The 21,986-nt window shown below is 36.7% G+C and overlaps 2 protein-coding genes across 2 annotated transcripts; both read left to right on the forward strand.

Moving 5' to 3' along the window:
- The first annotated feature begins 5,647 nt into the window (after positions 1 to 5,647).
- LOC122411392 (sentrin-specific protease 1-like) lies at positions 5,648 to 6,253 on the forward strand. Its single transcript, XM_043420140.1, has one exon. The coding sequence runs from the start codon at positions 5,648 to 5,650 to the stop codon at positions 6,251 to 6,253; it is 606 nt and encodes a 201-aa protein (XP_043276075.1).
- A 10,851-nt stretch (positions 6,254 to 17,104) lies between these two features.
- On the forward strand, positions 17,105 to 20,184 carry LOC122411393 (uncharacterized). Its single transcript, XM_043420141.1, has 7 exons — positions 17,105 to 17,550; positions 17,630 to 17,685; positions 17,791 to 18,129; positions 18,199 to 18,298; positions 18,380 to 18,663; positions 18,835 to 19,207; positions 20,058 to 20,184. The coding sequence occupies exons 1-7, from the start codon at positions 17,105 to 17,107 to the stop codon at positions 20,182 to 20,184; spliced, it is 1,725 nt and encodes a 574-aa protein (XP_043276076.1).
- Positions 20,185 to 21,986: the final 1,802 nt, after the last annotated feature.

Consider the following 21,986-nt stretch of genomic DNA (forward strand, 5'->3'; position numbering starts at 1 on the left):
CGACCCTATCGTTTTCTTTTCTTCCGCGTTACCTGACTGATTTTGATTTTGGTTATTTTGATTATTATTTTGACCGTTATTCGGTCTATTATTTTGATAACCTCTGTTTTTACCCCTGTTTCCTTGATTTTCGCGATTATTTTGATTATTATTGTTTCCTCTGTTTCCTTGACTTCTATTTTGGTTATTCCGATTATTTCCTCTTTGATCGCCATTTTTATTTTTCCTATTCCAGCAGTCATCATAGACATGACCTGGTTTTTTGCAATAATTGCAGAAGACTGAATTTATGCTTTTATTTTCGTTATACTGATTGTAGTTACCATTATTACCGTTATAACCGTTTTTATTCCCTGAGCTTCTACAGTCGCGTGCAATGTGACCCTTCTTATTACACTTACTGCAAATAGTCGTATTTCCAGGTTCTCTACGAGTTCCCTGTTGTATCTTTTCTTCGTCAATCGCGGCTGTGATTGCTTCATTAAGTGTTGGATATGCCCTAGCTTTAATAATGGTTTGGTATTCGCGTTTGAGACCTTGCGCGAAACTCGAAAGGGCTACTTCGCGTATGTGCTTTTCTACCGCCATTTGTTCGATCATTGTCGAGTGCTTTTTTATACTTGCATCAATTAATTCCATCATTGTGTCTTCTACTCTTCTTCCGAATTCTTTTACTGATTCGTTAAATTTCTGTCGACAAGAATACAGCTCTGTTTGAAGGGCTCCTACGGTTCTCGTACCGCAGAATATTTCTAACATAACGGATTTAAATGTTTCGAAATTTGGAATATTTTTATATCTTACTTCTGCTCGGGCTCTACCGGTTAGTTTCGTTGTTAACACTGATTCCAGGAGAATCTCTTGGTCCTCCTCTAAAATATGTTTGTTGACGTGAGCAAAAGAATCTACAAGTTCTCGCGCTTCTTCCGGTTTTGAACCGTCGAATCGAGGAATTAAACTACGCGCTTTTTTAAGAGACATTGAGCCTCGAAGTCTGTTAGTTCGCGAGTGATTTGGCGGGGAATTTTGAGAATTATTTCCTCTATTATTTTCACCATTATTTCCAGGATTTCCGGGATTATTATTTCGACTATTTCCGGGATTTCCGGAATTCTGATTATCTCCCGTTGTGTCTAAATTTACTGTTTCAACCATTGTTGATACTAAAGGATTTGTTGTTTCTACTACCGAATTTTCCGGCGTATTTTCCGCGTCTAAATAATCGTCTTCCGATGTCGGAGATCGATTTAAAGATTTTGCGCTACTTCGTCGCCTTCTACTTTGCGAGGTGATTTCGTTTTTTCTTTCGCGATTGTAGTCGAGTTTATCGTCGAAAAATGAATTGAGCGAACGCGAAATAGTGCTTACGCCCGGTAATTTGAGACTGTCAGCGTACTCGTCGTCTGACATATAAATTTTTATATACGATCTGGCTTTGGCGGATTACAATGTTATTTAATAATGTTCCGTCACTTACAGTAAGATGATCGCTAACATGATGTTCGGATTTGTTGTCGTGTTGAATTTCTTCCGCTCCAGCTCCAGTCGTATTTTGGGTTGAATCTTGACGTAGATCGGTCTGCCTTGGATGCGATGATCGGTGATCGAACGTTCGTTCGATATATCGACTTTTCTAGAATTATCGGTCCTCCTCAGCAATTTGAATTCCTTCCGTTTGACTATCGTAGACGTGTCGGGTTTCTCGAGTAGTGGCTATCCCACCGCTGCCACCAATGTTGTGTCCGCGAAGACCGTCGCGAAGGGACGAGTTATCAAGGACGAGTATTTAAGGTATTTAGGCCAAAAGAGCTGAACTCCAACTCGATACTTTTACAACAAGTTAATAATAAGTTTATTTAAGAAGTTACAAATTCGAGGTTTTATTGCCTCGAGACCGATCGTTACAATTCTCGTCAAAGACTGTCGAATTTTGGTTAGTTGGTAAATTTATAGACTTGGGGGTGTTTCCCCCTCTCGCGACAATATGGCGTGATATTCTTTCTCGAAGTTTCGGTGATGACATCGAGGGTCGATGCGCTCGTTCGGGAACGTCGATATTTCGCCGTCGATGCATTTATGCTGAGAACGCTTAATTTATATACTCTTTATTTTAGGAGTGCGATGTACGGGCACAACAGTTGATACTTGTTGATGTTTATTTTCGATGTTGTCCTTCGGTGTGAATTCCGTTGACACCAATTTTTAATATAAAATTAAAAGTGGTGGGTGTTTGTTGTTGTTTTCCGAAGCCACCAATTTGGAGATAAAATTGAAGAATTGGTGTTTGCTGATTTTTGTTGTTTTCCGTTGCCACCAGTTTTTAATATAAAATTAAAAAATGGTGTTTTTTGTGTTTTTTCCGCTGCCACCAGTTTTTAATATAGTAATATGTTACGTCCCAGGAGGGAGGATTAGTTGGGGGCGCACAGTCGCCGATTTAGAGAAGCAGAGTGTACGTTGAGTACCTCTGCCAGTGAGTCTTCTTTGGGACTTGTGCGAGGCCCGAGAACATATACTATATTTTCAGGTATACGTGACCTTTTTATTGAGGTTGTGCCCGCGAATTGGAAGGATTTTCCAATTGTTGAGCGGTGTCGAAGGCTTCGCGAAATAAGTGTATGCGATGATATTTTTTTCACTACAAAATATATTGATGAATTTATTGATTGATTATTAGAGTTATTTACACTTTGAAATTGAAATGTTTTTCTATGTACTTTTGAGTTAGCGATTATGACAGAGTTCTCCCAAGTGATTTGGATTAGAGAGGGAGAGTTCTCCGATCTTAATTGTTTCGAGGTTCGCTGCTAACTGACTAACAACTAAGATTCTTAGCCTAGTTAGAGTTCGAGAGGAGGATGTGTTTTTTGGGGGTAGGATGCTGTAGAAGTGGCTTGTTCTCTGTGGTTTTTTAGTTTGGATTGGGTAAAAAGTATCGTCTGATTTGATGATTGGATTTGAATATGGGGGAGACTTTTCCGGAGATATGATTGGAGGAAAAGTCGCTCGAGATTTCTTAGAATTAGGGAAAGTGTGTTGAGCGGAGTTCTGAGATGTGCACGTGTTGCACTTGAGATAAGAGCATCTGTTTTCGGGACTCGTGGGAAACGCGAGTTTCGGAACGCATCTCTGGAATTTTGTGTGGATTTAGGAAATGCTGCATTGATAATAAATTCAAGGATAGGAAATCGGTCTTGGAGTGTTTATTTCTGGTTTTCCGTGCTCGTCTTGTAGGATTATTTATGGCGCCGGAACGTCGGGGAGAGTCTAGGGCACGCGTTGTGAGTGTTTAAAGAATGGACAGTTGAGGAAAAAAATATGTGCGAGCGCCGAGTGTCTCGCAGGATGTATTTGTTATGGGTGGTCTGGATACGCTCTGTGTTTAAATATATTCCTAGATAAGAACTATGTATCGACAAATGATGATAAAGGTTAGAAATATACTCGTGATAGCGTTTGAGTTGAAGAGAAAAAGTGAGGGGCGTTTAGCGTAATGCTAGGACGTAACACCCTCTCAAAGCGGCGACAGCGCCGGCAACTATTCATAAGATTTTCAATCACTATATTCCGGAATTCGGAAAACTTAAGAAATTGCAATTTGACCATGGCACGCAATTCACTTCGCGATTATGGTTAGAGAAATTAGCCAGTGAAGGGATTCAACCAGTTTTCTCATCTATTCACCATCTTCAAGGGAACATAGTCGAAAGGGTAAATAGAGAGATCGGTAGATTTTTCCGAACGTTTTTGACTGACAAGCACACCGATTGGCTAAAGTGGGTTCGAGTAATAGAGGATTGTATGAATAAAACTCATCACGAGATAACAGAAATGACGCCGGTCGAAATTCAGAGAAACATAAAACCACAGAGAATTTGGAAAAACTGGATCCAGGTAGAAAAAGACAAACAATTTGATGAGGAAGAAGGGATTGAAGCTAAATAAGTGCTTGCTAGGGATAGAATAGTGAGAAAAGGCAGGGAAAGAGCTCGAAAATTTGATCAGAAACACAAATTAGTTAACTTCAATGAGGGCGACCTAGTATTGGCTAAGGCGTGCAACGTAAGCGAAATTCATTTCAATTTACGAGGGACCATACAGAATTAAAAAGCAAATAGCTGCTGCAACATTTATCCTCGAAAATCCGGAGACCGAAGTAGAAAGAGGGATGTACCATGCCGCGAATCTTAAGAAATACCGAAATTGTTAAAAATTGCTGATTTCAAGTAAAATTACCAGGATGCATTTCAATTAACTATGTTACAAATCTTTTCATATTATTTCCAAACGATTCCAATGCAAAAAAATTGCCAAATTACAATAAAAATTTCAAAATTTCACGTTAAGCGTCATACAAAACCGTTACGCACTCTCCATCCTTATTTTTTCTACGGGACTATTTAAAGATCAGAAAAACGCACAAAAACTCGAAAAAATTTAATAATAATGAAAAGAAAAGAAAGACAAACAATACTAAAGCATTTAGTTAGCAATAACAGCAATAAACAATGATAAAACTCATTTTTATTAGAAATTTCAAAGATATTACGAAGAAGGGTAAATGTTGCATTTGAGAGCCATAATTACTCGACTGTTCAAGTTAATTAACAGTAGAATTCATTTAAACAACCAAAAAACACGATTTGAGAAGTGTGCGACTGCGTCATGCTTTCGGCACGACCGGAAGTTCATGAAAACGAAGTTTTAGGCATTAGTTCCCGAAGTATCCACGATCGGTGAGTGGCGCTGTTAGCAGCCGAACTCACGAGCGTTAACGAGGTCCGGCCGCCATGTTAAGTTGTCATTCTACGAGCAACGCTTGGCCGAGACGGACGTGTTCTGTAGCAGAGATTGAAGTTCGAGAGTTTCCGAAGGACTTAAGGTTTTTTTTAGGAGAAAATACAGGTAAAAATTACAGATTTAGGCATGAACAGCATGAGGAATAACGAAATGACGAAAAAGTAAGTAGAGGATAGAAGAACAAAAGGAAATAGGAATGCGTGGAAAAATTTCTGGACGGGTATAGGCACAAAAATGGACGCAAGCACGCAGACGACTGAAGTTGTGCGAAAAAACTTCATCCAACAGACGGACGGAGGAAAGGGAGAATGGGTAAAAGAAGAGAACGAGGTGGAGTTTTTGAAAGAAACAAAGGGAAGGAAGGATGAGGAAGACGTGGCAATCATTGCTGTCATCCGCCCGCACACGTCAAGGAAGAGGACGCAAAGCGTCAAGACGCAAACCTCTATCTCAACAAAGGAAAAAGGGGTACAAACAGAGTGGATGATCCACCCGATCGAAATTGAAGATTCTCGAAGGTCCAACCGGGATTTCCTTCTTCGCTATATATCGCGACAGTGGTTCCTCATAAGGCAGAGGGACGAGTTTAAGGTCCCAGATATACTTTCCCCTATAAGAGATGAGGTCGAGGACAAAGCAGAGGAATGGAGGAAGTGGGGACCAGGAGAGTTTGTGTGGATTGAGGACGACAAGGAGAACATAGCCAACGAAAATAGCAACAACAACAAGGTCTAATGAAGACAGACAAGAACAGATAAAGAAAATAAAGACGGAGACAAAAGAGGAAGAAAACACAGAAAACGGCGTTAACGGCAACAAAAACAACAATGGAAGAAAAAGAAAGAGCATGGACGACAAGGAGAAAGAACAAGTAACAAAAAGGACAAAGAAGGAAACCAAGAGGGAAGACCTTGAGACCCTGAGTGGTACAAATTGGCTAAATGACGAAGTCATTAACGATTATATGGACTTGATTAGAGATGAAAAAACATACGTCATGAGCTCCTTCTTTTTCCCTAGACTGCACCACAACGGATATGCTGCAGTCAAAAGATGGACTAAAAAAGTCAATATCTTCAAATACGAAAAAGTGATTGTCCCAATCAATTTGGGCAATCACTGGTGCCTGGCAACAATAAATTTCATAGCAAAAACTATCATGTACTATGATAGTTTTAAAAAAGAAAATCCCAGATCTCTGGAGACCCTTCTCCAATATTTGATCGAAGAGGCAAGGCAAAAAGAAGGAGAGCCGATAATGAGAGAAAAATGGCATCTGGCAGCCAAAATGGACATTCCTCGGCAATCCAACGGATACGATTGTGGGGTATTCGTTTGCATGTACGCCCGATGCAAGATCTCCGAGAGAAAGATGGAGTTCACCCAAAACGAAATGCCCATAATAAGGGCGAAAATGATGCGAGAGTTCAAGGCGGGATGCCTCGAAGAGTGAAATTTATAAATTTTTTTTATTTTTTTTCCCTTTCTTTTTTCTCTTTATTTGGGGATTTCAAATATCCTCATTTTTGTTATGTTTTACATTTTTTAAAATTGATTATTATTTATTTTTTGTTATAAAACGTCTTCAATCAGTCGAAACGCAATAAAAGACGGCATTTTTCGCTGCATTCAAACAAATTCGCCTGTTTTATTTCTTGATACCTGAAAATAAGCATCCTATCGTTGTCCTTGGGAAACTCTGCACCTGAAAAACATAAAAATACTTACCTTGTTCATACGATGTCCGGAGAAACTCTGTACCTGCGAAAGAAAATAGAATTAGAAAGCTAAAAACATAAAAAATGCTTACCTTGCTCGAGAATCGATGTCCTGGAAGGTCTGCGCCTGAAAAAGAAAAAGAAAATGATAATAATAATAAATACGAGATTAGAAAACGCGAAAAATACTTACCGTAGAGAAGCGATGTCCTCGGAATGCTGAACCTGAAAAATAGAAAATAAAAAAAGTTTAATTAGAAAATAGAATAAATCACCTTACTTATCTGATGAGAAATCGATGTCCTGGAACGCGCTCGCCTGCAAAAGAAAAAAGAGAAAAATTTTTTAAATTTAGCAATAAATGTGAATACTTACTCGTCTAGATCCGATGTCCTGGAAAGAAAAGAAAAAGATTAGAAATAATTGTAAAAATTAGAAATGTTAGAGATTAAGTACTTACCTGTAACACTAAAAAATAAGGAAAAACGAATCGGAAAGGAAAGGAAGGGAATGAAAACAAAAGAAGGACTGGACTAATAAAGGTGAAGGGGGGATGGACAAAAAGAGACTGTAAAAGTGAAAAAAAAGAGGGGGTGAACTTGAGACTGTAATAAAGACTGTAAAAGTGAAGTGGGGGTAAAATGGACTGAAAAACTGAAAGAGTGGGGAGTGTGAAAGGAGTGGGGATTGAAGTTGGGTATAAGAGTCGGAGCAGCGGGCTCCGGAGAATCATTCCAGCTCCAGTCCAGCTACTAGCAACATCGGGAAGTCTACTAGCAACATGGAAGACCAAATATTGGGAGTTATGTGACTTCGAGTATGAGATTGGGGCGCACGTCAACCGAGTTGGGCATATGCAAAGGACAGGTTATCGGATCTAGAGTCGCGGCAGCGACTCTGAGACAAGTACATTTATAAGATATGACGAGTTGCTGCCAGAGACTCTTTACCGGAGCGATAGCGTTTCCAATTGTTTTCGAAAAATTTCAAAATTTGTTTCTTCAACAATTAATGAACCATATAATTTTGGAGAATATTATACATTGACATATTTTTTATTATTTTTTTTCTTTCGATTGCGACCTCTTCGAACTCTGTAGCTTGACGCGTTGAAGAGATATTAATTATTTATTTTTTAATTGCATCAAAAAATGGGTCGGATTTTCGCACACATTTTTGATGTTTATTTGTTTTATATCTAGTGACAAATCTGGTGCCATAATACATTTTATATACCGATATATTTTTTTTCTGGTGCCATACTACCAATATATACCTATATATTTTCGTGTCGTATGACGTATGGTGTGTTGTTCATGCTGATAGATGATGAGGTTATAAAGATCGCGAATTTGACAGTTCACCTATATCCCGGTCGGTAGTATAAGTATATACCTATATATTTCCGTTATGATATGACGTATGGTGTGTTATTTCAATGCTAACTAAATGAGGTTATAAAGATCGCGAATGTTACAATTCACCGAAACTATTCCAATTTTTTCCGGTTCTGAAGAAAATAAATAAAAGCAGTACAATGTTTTAGTGAAAGTGGTGAGAAAAAAGTGAAGAAGAAAGAGATAAAGACCGAGGAATCCAAGAGTGTTGTGTAATGGAAAAAAAACCGAAAATTGTCAACAACGTTCGGATTGATGGTAAAAACATTTAGAAAGGTTAGAGATTTTTTCTATATATATCTTGAGATGTAGTCCGAATTCTGAAACATTAGAAATAAAAATCCATGCCTCCGCTCTTTCTCATCAGCTCTCTCTGATTGTATCATCAAACTTGTCGATGTTTGTTATTGCAGAATATCTAAAGACGCGGCATCGTCTTGTAATAAAATAACCCAAAACAGGAATGACGAAAAAGAGCCAGGGACTACAAAAATATAGAAAGGCAGTATAATCGCATTGTCTGTAAACGCATAACAGACTATTCGAAAGTGCTTGATTACAAAATTTCTATTGGCAAATCGAAACTGAGGCAATCAGTATTTTTTTCATTTTGCATTGGTGGAAATTTTTTCATCAAAATGACTAAATTGATAATCAAGGAGAGTTTTCACTTCAATTCCAACAAAGTAAAATTTAAGTTCGAAATAAAATATGTCCGCGTGTGTGTATATGTGTGTATTAGGGTGGTCGTTATTTGGGGTCTTTTAAAACAATGCTTAACCCTCGACCATGCGGGTTGAAGTTTTCCGTTTAAAATACATGGAATTTTTCTGCGTATGTGGTCACGATTTTACTGTGGGCCTCAATACGTTTGGAAAATCTTGAAATTTTCAGAAATTATTTTACAAGCATGTTGCTACACGGAAAAAATTTTCAAAGCTCCTATCCCTATACAAAAATAGCTAGAAAATTTTTGAAAAAAATCACACGTATTCTTTAGAAGATTCTCAATACTTTTTGTTCTGGAACATTTCTTTGTTATGTCAAGACTTTCGAGAAAAAAAATCATACAGATTTTCATCATGCTGTTTTGCAAAAGCCGTCATTATGCAAAAACTGAGTAAGAAAAAAGTGTTTATAACCAGTGTTCTGGACTCGTCAGACCTTAAGAACATCTTTGCTGGCGATAATATGGTTATTTGAGAGCAGCAACAGTAAGGGAAATCGCTTTGAAAAAAAAAATGTTAGAAAAGCTTGACTTTTCAATTAAAAACGAATAAATAATGAAGATTTTGATTTAATTTTACAAAATAAATGCAAGATTCTGAAAGAGCACTCTCAAAAACCCCCTATATCAGATTTTGTTCTTTAGTTAAAACTGCGTACTTGAAATTGTGTGTCCAAAACTGTCGTTTTGCGCATTAATGGGTTCTTATAGTGATGCTATACAACATTTTAAGGGTAGGAGTTTTGAAAATTTTTTTCGTGTAGCAACATGCTTGTAAAACAATTTATGGAAATTTCAAGATTTTCTAAATGTATTGAGGCCCACAGTATAATCGTGACCACAAACGCAGAAAAATTCCATGTATTATGAACAGAAAACTTCAACCCCCATGGTCGAGGGTTGAGCATTGTTCTACAAATCTGACAAAATTACAGCATTACTTTTTATGTATTTCGAACCAATTTAGGGGGCGAAAAGGGTAAAATAAATTTGATCCCAAATAACTACCACCCTACTGGGTATTAAAATACCTAAAACAACTTGCATGCATAATAAAACGATTTTTATTTTCAAAAAAACTGATTCGGCTTGAGGGGGTCACCTCCCATGGCAACCGCATTTTTCGGGGTTTCCTCTATTTTTTGCGACGAGAAAAAAACACAGACTTAAAATTTAAAGAGTTTATTGATTGGTATTTCAACTTTATGATAGAATTTTTTAACTCTGATGTCTCGAGTTAATTCCGTGTAAAATTAATCCACAGGATCCCATATGCTTCTCCATGGTGTCCACGATTCCCGGGGGTCCCGTTTATCTGCGATCAAAAAACCGAGGAGCGTTTTGATTTGTAAAGCAGTGGGCTATTGCCTGAAATAAAATCATACAGAAATATCGAAATTGAAGGATTATTGAGCTATGCAACATTTTGAAAAATTGAAATAAGGTTTTTCTAAACGGAATAATCCTTCAATGCTTAATATTTCTGTATAATTTTAATTCAGGTGATAACCACTGCTTTACTAATCCAAACGCCCCTTGGTTTTTGATTTCAGATAAACCGATCCCCTTGAATCGTGGAGACTATGAAGAAACACATAGGTTCCTGTGGAGTAGCTTTACACCGAATCTACCAGAGATATCAGAGTTAAAAAATTCTACCATCGAGTTGAAATACCATTGAATAAACCCTTTAAATTTCAAAAGTCTATGTTTTTTTTTCTTTGCCGCAAGAAAATTGCGAAAAAACCCTACAAAATTCGGCCGCCATCCGGGGTGACCCCCTATGTTGGATTTAATTATTCAAATCGATCAATATCGCGTTATCTTGAAAAAAGATTCGAGTGCCTTAGTCATTGAAATCCTGTCGTTATTTAACGACATTGAAATTTATTATTCGTTGTAATTTTTTCAGTTTTTAAATAAATTAGCCGTAATTTGATTAAAAGATTTTTGTTTCCTTTTTTTTGATATCTCTTTCAATGAGACAGGGAATAATTTTAATTAAAAAATTTTTCAATAAATGTCTTTTCGCAAGTACACTCTGATGGGTGATAATATGATCATTACATCTGAACGGTAGTCTCAGTGAATAAACCCTACATATGTTACTCATACATGTAGTGTGCATTTCTTGGTACGAACAAAAAATGAATTAACAATAACAGAATGTCATCTATATTGTGCCCTAACATGAAGAATTTGATTTTCCAATATCCTGTAAAATTTTTTCAAGTTCACAGTGCACAAAAAGTAGTCAAATCAAATCATAAGTAACAGCACGAATGCTGTTAAAAAATTGGAGTCAAGTACATTTATGTTTGATGTCACCTGGACAGTAGTCTCAGTGAAACCCCATGTGACACTCATGTAGTTCAAAACACGAATGCACGATGATTTATAAGAAGTTGTTCGATCTGTTCTCTCGAAACTTGCTTCAAATGAGCAATTCATTACTAAAGGTTATAAAAAAAAAACCATTTCAAACGCAATGAATAAAAAAATGAATCTGTTAAATCATGGTAATGCGTGAAAAACGTTTGGTTCAAAGGAACAAAACGTGGTCAAATAAATGCAAAAGTGACGAGTACATCGGATGACGAGTGAAAAAAATTCAAAACATAATGGTATGTAAAAAAAATTACGAAACCAACTGTAAATAATTTCAACAAAACAATTAAGAAAAGCTTTCACAAATCATGAAAAAATATTATATTAAACAAAATACAAATCTGTAATTATATTGTAAAGAAAAAAAAAAAATTCAAATAGGACGTGAGAAATTCATTCTTACGGGAAGCACCCGGAACTTGAGAAAGTTCAAGTGAATCAAAAAAGTTACCATCTGAGTTATGTGCAGCACTACAATTTATGGCATCAATCGGAGGATAAGTATTTTATTAGTATATAATACATAATCCTAGGAAAAAAAAGGTTGGGACAAGTACATTGAAGGTCCCTCGTTTGCTGATAATTCCATCCATAAAAAAAACTTGAAAAAATTTTTTTTTTTAATTGTAAAAAAAATTATTTTACAAAAAAAAAATACAGAACAATTCGAAAAAAAATTTTCAAATCTTGAAAAAACATTATCTTTGAAAATAGCTAATCTATATCTATTATTCAAAGTGTCAAAAGAATCAAATAACAAGTAAAAAATAAACAACCGAAAAATCATGCTTGAAATCATTTTGGAAACCGATGCCTCATTCTTCTTATTTGATTCGAACAACTAAATCAATTGAAAAAATTCCATCTAATTTACGTGCAGCATTAAAATTTATGATATCAATCGGAGGACAAGTATTTTATTAGTAACTCCAAATTTTGACATTATTAAATTGTTCTAAGAAGCTTTTAAATCGAAAAAAATGACATGAAAGCTAGTCATTTGTTACTCTATGGTGGCAGAGACTTATAAGAAAATCGATTCTTCTCAGACTTTCAGGATCCTCTGGTATTATTCACAAAATTCGACGTCGATTGGATCGATACAAATTATGTTTAAATATGTGTTAAAAGTACTTGTCCGGCCCATCACTTTCCGTTTAAATTGTTTATCCAAATAAAAGTCAGAGCTTGTCTAGAACTGATGGATCACAAGCATTCATGCAGAGGGAATTGAGAGAATTATCTTCAAGTAATTTTTACTTAATTGCACTAATTTAATAAAAAACGGAAACAAATTATTCCGCAATTTAGAAGGGATATTATTGTGCATCGATAAATGAAAAAAATTGTACATAATGTATATGTTCAAGCTTCCAAAATAACTCTCCAGTTTACATTCGATGCGGGCAATTTTTACTTCCCACTTATTCTTCCAGCGAACGAGTTCCATTCGGAATAAGAACTAACCTATACTATTATTAAAAACATAAAATTAATAATGAATCGCATTTCAACAAACTTTTAACGAGATTCTGCCGTGCAATTTCGTATTTTTATGATTGATTCTTTATTGAATGAATAGTGATGGGCCGGACAAGTACTTTTAACACATATTTAAACATAATTTGTATCGATCCAATCGACGTCGAATTTTGTGAATAATACCAGAGGATCCTGAAAGTCTGAGAAGAATCGATTTTCTTATAAGTCTCTGCCACCATAGAGTAAGAAATGACTAGCTTGCATGTGATTCTTTTGGATTTGAAAGCTTCTTAGAACAATTCAATAATGTCAAAATTTGGAGTTACTAATAAAATACTTGTCCACCGATTGATATCATAAATTTTAGTGCTGCACGTAATTCAAATGGTAACTTTTTTCAATTCATTAGAAAATACTTGGCCTCGAATTAATATAATAAATTTTAATGCCGCACGTAAATTAGATGGAATTTTTTTCAGTTGATTTAGCTGTTCGAATCTCATAAGAAGAATGAGGCATCGGTTTCCAAAATGATTTCAAGCGCGATTTTTCGGTTTATTATTTTTTACTTGTTATTTCATTCTTTTGACACTTTAAAAAATAGATGCAGATTAGTTTTTTTTTAACATAACGTTTTTTCAAGATTTGTAAAATTTTTTTCGAATTGTTCTGTATTTTTTTTACGAAATAATTTTTTTTTACAATTAAAAAAAAATTTTGTTTAAAGTTTTTTTTATGGGTGGAATCATCAGCAAACGAGGGACCATCAATGTACTTGTCCCAACCTTTTTTTTCCCTAGGGGAAGTTTATGGTTTACATATTACCATAATCAAAGATAGGGAGTGATACTTAGCACATATTTATCCACAGAAATTTCAAAGTTCGCAGGTATCTGCTGCGATTCAATGTATCTGTGCAATGAGTTTGGAAGACAGCAATTTCAAATCCACCCATAAATGAGCAACTGAAGACTTTTGTAATGAATTTTTCATTTTATGTTTATGTTACAGTGAGAGTCAAAAAGTTAAATGAATAGCACAGTATATAAATTTTATAGTTTGCAGATTTTTGCTGTATTTCAATGATCCAAATCTATAGTATTATAGTGAAAAGTTGTTAAAAGTCATGATGTTACATTAAAATGACATAGCGCACATAACATTCTGAAATTCTGTAGGTTTCCATGATGTTGGCAGGTATTATACTTAATCGCATCCAAAACTGAGCAACCGTAGACTTATCGTGATGAATCTTTTCACTAATAATTCCACATTTGCAGTTTGTAGAATAGGAATACTCAACATACACTTCATTTCATAAGTATTGTTGTCAAAATTTGTGTTTGCCTACTGCATTCCGAAGATTCGACTTTTCATATTATCAGCAAAAAAAGCATCCAAAGACTTTTTGGAACAAGTTTCAAAATTATTACTGGACAGACCAGGTGGAAAAAGAATAACTACACTTATATCAAGACCAGAAACTGTTTTGAGAATCTGATGTACAAAATGTGCGTTTGATGATCATAGCTGGAAACCTCTTGAATCACGTTACCACAATCAGCATGAAGAAATAGTAGAAAATCATAGGACACATATTAGGCAACCAATTAATATTATGTATCGATGCGCTGCAAACCGATGGAGTCAAAACAAGGATCGGAAAGAGCAGAGCCAAATTGAATAGGAAGCAAAATATGGGAATATTCAAAAATAATGATGACACAAGAAATAAATTAGAAAACATTTATTCAATTGAAGTTTCTAACATCATACTAACAGTTCCGTGTGTTTTTGTTTTATTAATTATTTATCAACCATGTCATTTCAGATCAAAAAGAAAATTTGAGGTTATAGGTTGACGCACGTTTTTCCTCACAACTTTGAACTTTTAGAACTCTTTTCGATTAACTGATTTGACTTATCAAGTTTATATTATTTACCGACTATGCGAACGTTCGTTACATTTGTCGCGCCTTCGTAACGTCAAAACGCCGGCTGATTCGTTACCACACAACTATCAAAGCGAACTCGTATACATAATCTAATTACACACATGACATATAACCACGCTATAACTGACGATATATTTACACTGGACAATATCCCTCGCACACTGGTTCAATTGAAGGAATTAATACTTATTTCCAATCGAACGAAATAATAAAATCTGCATCACCCAAAAACACATGGATCACAGACTACATTTGCGCGGCCGCTTTTATACCGGTTTAATTCACTAAAAGACCGGTTTATGACACCACATCACTATTTTTACTAAAATAATAAATATTATGCACTCTACTAAACAACAAACATTTTTTAAAATTAAATTTAGACCGCACTTTGTTATGTCGAAACAGTAGAGTAGCTAGGAGAGACCTAACCCATGGGATCTCAGGGGGGAGCGGGGACGGGGGAGTACGGGGACTGCGGGGCAGGGTCCAGAGTGGAGGGGGAACTCGGGTGGTGCATGGAGGGGATGAGGTTGCGTCACAAAGTGAGTAGAAGGGATGGAGGGCGTGAGAGAGGGAGTGAGATGCTAAAATTTATGGGTTGCGTCACAAGGTGAGTATAAGGGATGGTCAAGTGGAGGGGCGTGAGAGAGGGAGTGAGATGCTGAAATTTATAACTTTTAGCGAAAGTTTTTGAATAGTGTTTTTTTTTCACATGAACTTTCACACGGTTTTTTTCAAAGCGAAATTTTATGGAATGGGTATTGAGGAAGCCGTTTATGTCTTCAGCCCTAAGGGACAATAGCGGCAACCTGTGCGTTAGTAATAAAGTATGAGATTTATGACCTCCGAAACGAAATATTTTTTTCAGTCGTTGCAAGATGAGCGTGACGTTTCCTAATTAAATGTAAGTCTTTGATGGAAAAAAAATCGCGGAAACTTTCATGTTGAACTACCACCTGCATCCCCACGATTGATTTATTGTTCCCAAAAATGTCCTCAGGAATTTTTCTTCAAAACTTTAGAAAACTTATTTGATCATTATCGATAATTAAGACTTCACGCAGGTATGGCATAGTTTATGAAGCACCGGCAATACCTGTATTCACGTGATTGACCCATTGTTTCCGAAAAAAAAAGATGTCCCATAGGTTTCTTAAGGTTGGTTCAAAGACGCGAAGCCGATTCGTGGGGGGGTGTTACGAGACGTTCAAGGAATGAAGATCTCTTTGAGTTCGGGCCGACTTTTTTTCTTCACGCTATCATTGACAGGATAGAACACGTGCAAAAAAAACTTTCATGTTGAACTACCACCTGCATCCCCACGATTGATTTATTGTTCCCAAAAATGTCCTCAGGAATTTTTCTTCAAAACTTTAGAAAACTTATTTGATCATTATCGATAATTAAGACTTCACGCAGGTATGGCATAGTTTATGAAGCACCGGCAATACCTGTATTCACGTGATTGACCCATTGTTTCCGAAAAAAAAAAGATGTCCCATAGGTTTCTTAAGGATGGTTCAAAGACGCGAAGCCGATTCGTAGGGGCTGTTACGAGACGTCCAAGGAATGAAGATCTCTTTGAGTTCGGGCCAACTTTTTTTCTTCACGCTATAATTGACAGGATAGAACATGTGCAAGCACCATTTTTCTCATGATTGACCCATTTTTCGGCAAAAGATGTCCTAAAAAATTTTTTTCTTTCAAAAAATCTTTGCCTACCAACTTTTTTTTCCCCCACACGACATCGATCTGGAGCAATGATATGGAAATGTCAAAGAAAATGTCGACAGGTTTCCACCTCCGCGTTTTCACATATTTCACCCCCTCTCCAAGAAAAAAAAGTTAACTTTTGGGGGGAAAAAAAGTTTAAAAGGGATGATGTTAATTTAGTCGAGATGATTTCAAAAATCGAGACATTCAGGATCGAGTTTTCTTCGAGTTCACATCAAAGTTTTCTTTCACATTCTCCTCGTCACCATGGCAAACTTCAATGATGCTGAAGCTGTAGAAAAGCTTTTGAGTGATCGTGCGGTTTCATTACAATCGGTAGAAGAATATAACGTGTGGGAAGAAGAGTGCGATGCGTTCATCAAATCATTGAGTGGTGAAAATTCTCCCAAACGTGCTCGATTGAACATAGCGTCACACCGTTCATTAATTGCGCGAATTATACGTTTAGAAACTTTGAAATTGACAGTGCGTTCACAATTCATCCACACGGGTGATGGATTAAATAATCAGAGCTTGCTATGGCGTGAAATCGATACGGCATTTGACAATCGAGTGCTTACTGGTGCTGTGATTAATAAAAATTACATCGATCCACAAAAATTTCTGCAAGACTCATACCAATTAGTGAAATTACATGTGATGGATAATATTTCTAAACATAGTAGTATAAAAGTAAATACCGAGTTTAATGGTGAATTCACTGTGAACGGCAGGTATGCAAATAAAAGTATAATTACAAAGACAGTTGAGCTACTCGAAACATGTAATATAAGTGATTGGTATAAAAATCATGTTGTTGAGCCAACTCTTAAATCCCTCGACGAATTTCAAGAGAGTGAGAGTGGTTGGGCCTTAAGTTCAATTCTGAACTTGACTGTCAATATCAATAAGTATAATGCTATGCGCGCGGGTTGCCACATATCTCTGACAAAAGAAATTATATCGAGGAGAGCAGTGGTCAATGTGCGATCTAATGACAACGCGTGTTTCGGCTGGGCGGTGGTTGCGGCTCTTCACCCTGCAGCGAAATATAGTGAGCGCCCATCATCATATCCTCACTATTCTACGATCTTGAATCTTGCGGGTATAAACTTCCCCATGAGTCTAGATCAGATAAAAAAATTCGAGAATCTCAATGACATCTCAATAAATGTATACAGTGCACCAAATAATGTGGTTCAACCTATTCGCTTGAGCAAGCAGAAAAAGGTGAAACATATTAATTTACTGTATATAGAAGATGTGATGGATGTAAATATGGGACACTTCGCATGGATTAAAAATCTATCGATGTTGGTCAGCAAGCAGCTGAGTGCTCACAATGGCCGAAAATACATTTGTGATCGGTAAGTAATATCGCACTATCACACAATAAATATAATGAGATTTGTTGAATGTTAAAAAAAAATTCTGATTTTTCCATAGATGCCTTCACTATTTTTCATCTCATGAGAAGCTCCAATCACATGAGGTGGACTGTGGTGAGATGAATGATTGCGCAATTCTCCTGCCGAATGCACGAAACAAATGGTTGGAGTTTAAGAACGTGAATCATAAGGAGCTTCTCCCATTTATTGTATATGCAGACCTCGAGTGCATTTTGAGAAAAACCACGGCTGAAGATATGGAGAATAATAAATTTCAACAGCATCAAGTCTTCAGCGTGGGATACTACGTCAACTGCTCGTATGACGAATCATTGTCGGGGTATCACACACATCGGGGTGAGGACTGCGTTCAATGGTTCGTACGAAAATTGGAACAATTGGCGAAACAGGTGGCAACCATCTTATACACTGTAATTCCGATGAAAGAATTGACTCCTCAAGAATGGCGAAAATTCCGAGAAAATAAGGAATGTCACATCTGTGAGAAATCATTCGTAGAGAGTGATGTTCGAGTACGCGATCATTGTCATTTGACAGGTAAATTCAGAGGTCCAGCGCATCAAGACTGTAATTTAAAATATCAACAGTCTTTTTTTATCCCAATAGTTTTTCACAATTTGTCGGGCTATGATGCTCATTTTATTATAAAAGAAGTAGCTACGGCGTTCGAGGGGAAAACCGATTTACTGCCCATAACGAAAGAAAAGTATATTTCTTTTTCGAAAACCGTTATAACTTCGAAGGACTATAGGAAAAATATCAAGTTGCGTTTCATTGATTCTTATAGATTTCTGAACACAAGTCTTGATAAATTAGCATCTTTCCTAACTCCCGATCAACTCACGGTTTTAAAATCTGAATTCCGAGATACCGATAATTTCAATCTGTTAACGCGAAAAGGTGTATTCCCATACGAGTACATCGATAGTTTTGACAGACTGGAGGAAACGGCACTTCCACCGCGAGAATCATTCTATAGTTCTTTAACCAATTCAACGGTATCGGAAAATGAGTATGCTCATGCTTTGACCGTTTGGGAGCGGTTTTCCACTCAAACGCTTGGAGAATACAGTGATTTATATTTGAAAACCGATGTTTTATTGTTGGCTGACATTTTTGAAAACTTTCGTAGTACTTGCTTAAAAAGTTACGGTCTTGATCCCGCATATTATTATACACTTCCTGGATATACCTGGGATGCAATGATGCGATACACAAAGATCAGATTCGAATTGCTCACAGATATTGACATGGTCTTATTTGTCGAAAGAGGCATTCGTGGGGGTTTAAGTCAATGCAGTGGTAGGTATGCACGCGCTAATAATAAATACATGCCATCGTATGATCCATCAGAACCATCGGCGTATTTAATGTATTATGATGTTAATAACTTATATGGCTGGGCAATGAGTCAATCTTTACCCTACGATCAGTTTGAGTTTGTTGAAAATATTGAGAATTTCGATGTAGAATCGATTCCATTGAATGGTACACATGGTTATCTGCTGGAGGTTGATTTAGAATATCCAGAAGACCTCCATGATATCCATAGTGATTTACCATTCTGTCCATCCCATGAAAAACCTCCGGGTAAACAACAAGAGAAGCTCATTGCGTCAGTCAGTGGGAAAGAACGCTACATCATACATTATCGCGCATTACAGCAATGTCTGAAGCATGGTGTAAAACTCACGAAAATACATCGGATTTTGAAATTTAGGCAATCATCATGGCTTCAGAAATATATCGACCTGAATACCCAGTTTCGAACAAATGCGAAGAATGAGTTCGAAAAAAATCTGTTTAAACTAATGAACAATGCTGTTTTTGGGAAAACGATGGAAGATGTTCGAAGTCATGTGCAGGTGAAGCTTTTGACGGAATGGGCAGGAAGATATGGTGCCGAAGCCATGATTGCAAAGCCCAACTTTCATAGCCGCAGTATTTTCGCTGAAAATTTAATTGCTGTGGAACTTCGGAACTTGCATGTAATGTTTAATAAACCGATATACGTTGGCATGTCAATTCTAGATATATCGAAAACATGTTTGTATGAGTTTCATCACGAATTCATGTCTCCGTTATATCAGAATAAATGTAAAATATTGTACACTGACACCGATAGTTTAATATATCACATTGAATGTGATGATGTATATAATGATATGAAGAACAATCTTAATAAGTATGATACAAGTGATTATCCCATCGATAATAAATATAATATACCACTAGTTAATAAAAAAGTACCCGGTCTCATGAAAGATGAGAATAACGGGGCTATTATGACCGAATTCGTCGGTCTTAGGTCAAAAATGTATGCAACACGAGTTTTAGGTAAGAATGATGTAAAAAAAAGCCAAGGGTGTTAATAGTAATGTTGTAGCGCGAACTATAACTTTTGATGATTATACTAAATGTTTAAATGAGGAAATTGAGATGAAGCGCACTCAATCATCGATTAGATCTACTTTACACAATGTATATACTATTAAGGAAACAAAAATAGCGCTAAGTCCGCACGACGACAAGCGGTACATTATTCCTGGCACAGTAAATACTTTGCCATGGGGTCACCGTGACATACCGTAATGTCTTTGAAAGGGATGTAAATAAGTATGAGTGGGTGAGAGCAAGAGAGAGTTTGTACATTGGAAGTGAAATAAAGAAAAAAAAAATCTCCGACCAAGCTCAATGTGTCCTTTTTTTTTCTTATACCTGCTATGTTTCGAGCTCCGCTATATGTATAAGGAGTGGTCATAAAAAAAAAAAAAAAAAAACAGAGTTGAAATTTTTTCCATCTTCTTTATTTATAGGTCATCCTTGCTTATCCAACTATTGTGTGTATTGTCGAAACCTAGCCATTTTACAAGCAACTGACTGCCGCGCTTCTTCAACACTTTTTCAATGAGATATATGTCGGGGTATTTAACATGTAGTAGCTCTTGCTCGTAGAAACCACCTGCGATGGGCTCATCTTGATGATCTTTTATATTATAAGTAACTGGATTAGTTTTTCTCACTCGATATATTGTAAATATTTCTGTTGTCCAGTTTGGGGTATAACCTTTTTCGAAAACATTCTTAAATTTACTTATGCGCACTTTATCGCCGATTTTAAATTTTGCTGGTTTTTCCCGATTCACAGTTCTATTAAATACGTTACGCCATAGTTGTTTCTCATTCGCAGCACTAACATCTTTCGGTTTCATTTTTATCGTACGATGTAATGTATCATTATATTTTATAATTAATGTATCGAGAATATCGATCCATTTCCAGCTTCCGCGAAAACTGAATTGAATCCACATTTTATTCTTAAGTGTACGATTGAAGCGTTCACAAATTGAAGCTTTCAAATTACTAAATGTAGAATACAAGTGTATATTATACTTTTTCATCAAAGCCTTAAAGTCCGTATTATAAAATTCTTTCCCTCGATCCACATGGAGATTTTTCGGTATGCGTCCTTTGCTGAGAATCGACTCCATTGCAGCGGTCACATCTTTTCCACTTTTACTCTTCAACGGTGCGGCCCAGGCGAATTTGGAGAATATATCGATGACGGTGAGTAGGAATTTATGGTTGGAGTTGTGTTGTGCATATGCAGACATATCTACAAGATCAGCTTGCCAAGTCTCATCCAGGCCACGTATATCCACATGTCGACGTGGATAATTCCGCCGAGCTGGCTTATGCAGTTCTTCAACCACCGCAAGCTTCTTTTCACTCATTTTTTCTTCTCCTCCCCACGGTCCTCATCAATTGCAGAAGATAAGAGTCTGGAGGATTTTTCACTGGCTTATTATTAGATGATCTCGTAAAAACTTCATATCATCATGAAGTTCTGAGATTTCTCTCTTTATATTATCAATTTCTTCACGGAGATGGGCGAGCTCGGTTCTCACACGCTTTTCTGCAGCCGCCACATTCGATTCACACTTTTGATTCGTTGTATGAGTCACACTATGAGTTATAGAATGAATGTGTTTGCTGAATGCACCGAGTGTTACAACATCTCGAGCATTTACTGGCTCGCCAACGTTGCTCAGTCGTTTTCGTTCCAAGTCGTAATGACCGTCCGATGTAATTTTGAATCCAGCACCTGGTTTACCCGGAGGACCTGCACCACGTCTACTCAACTTTCGTCCAAACACATCGACGCTCATGTTGGGAATGTTGATGAAAGCAAGCCATCACATGTTAATAAATGATTTCAGCTTCACGCAACTCCTCGATAATCGATATAATTTCATTCGAATGTGATGAATTTCCAGCAGCTTGCGATGCGAGCAATAAGCGAAGACGATCTACCAGCTCATTTGGATCATCCCAATGAACATAGTCGACAGAGGTATGCTTTCGTGCTACCTTATACTGAGGCAGAGTACCAC

Source organism: Venturia canescens, chromosome 5, assembly GCF_019457755.1.
Source record: "Venturia canescens isolate UGA chromosome 5, ASM1945775v1, whole genome shotgun sequence".
Classification (NCBI taxonomy): Eukaryota; Metazoa; Arthropoda; class Insecta; order Hymenoptera; family Ichneumonidae; genus Venturia; species Venturia canescens.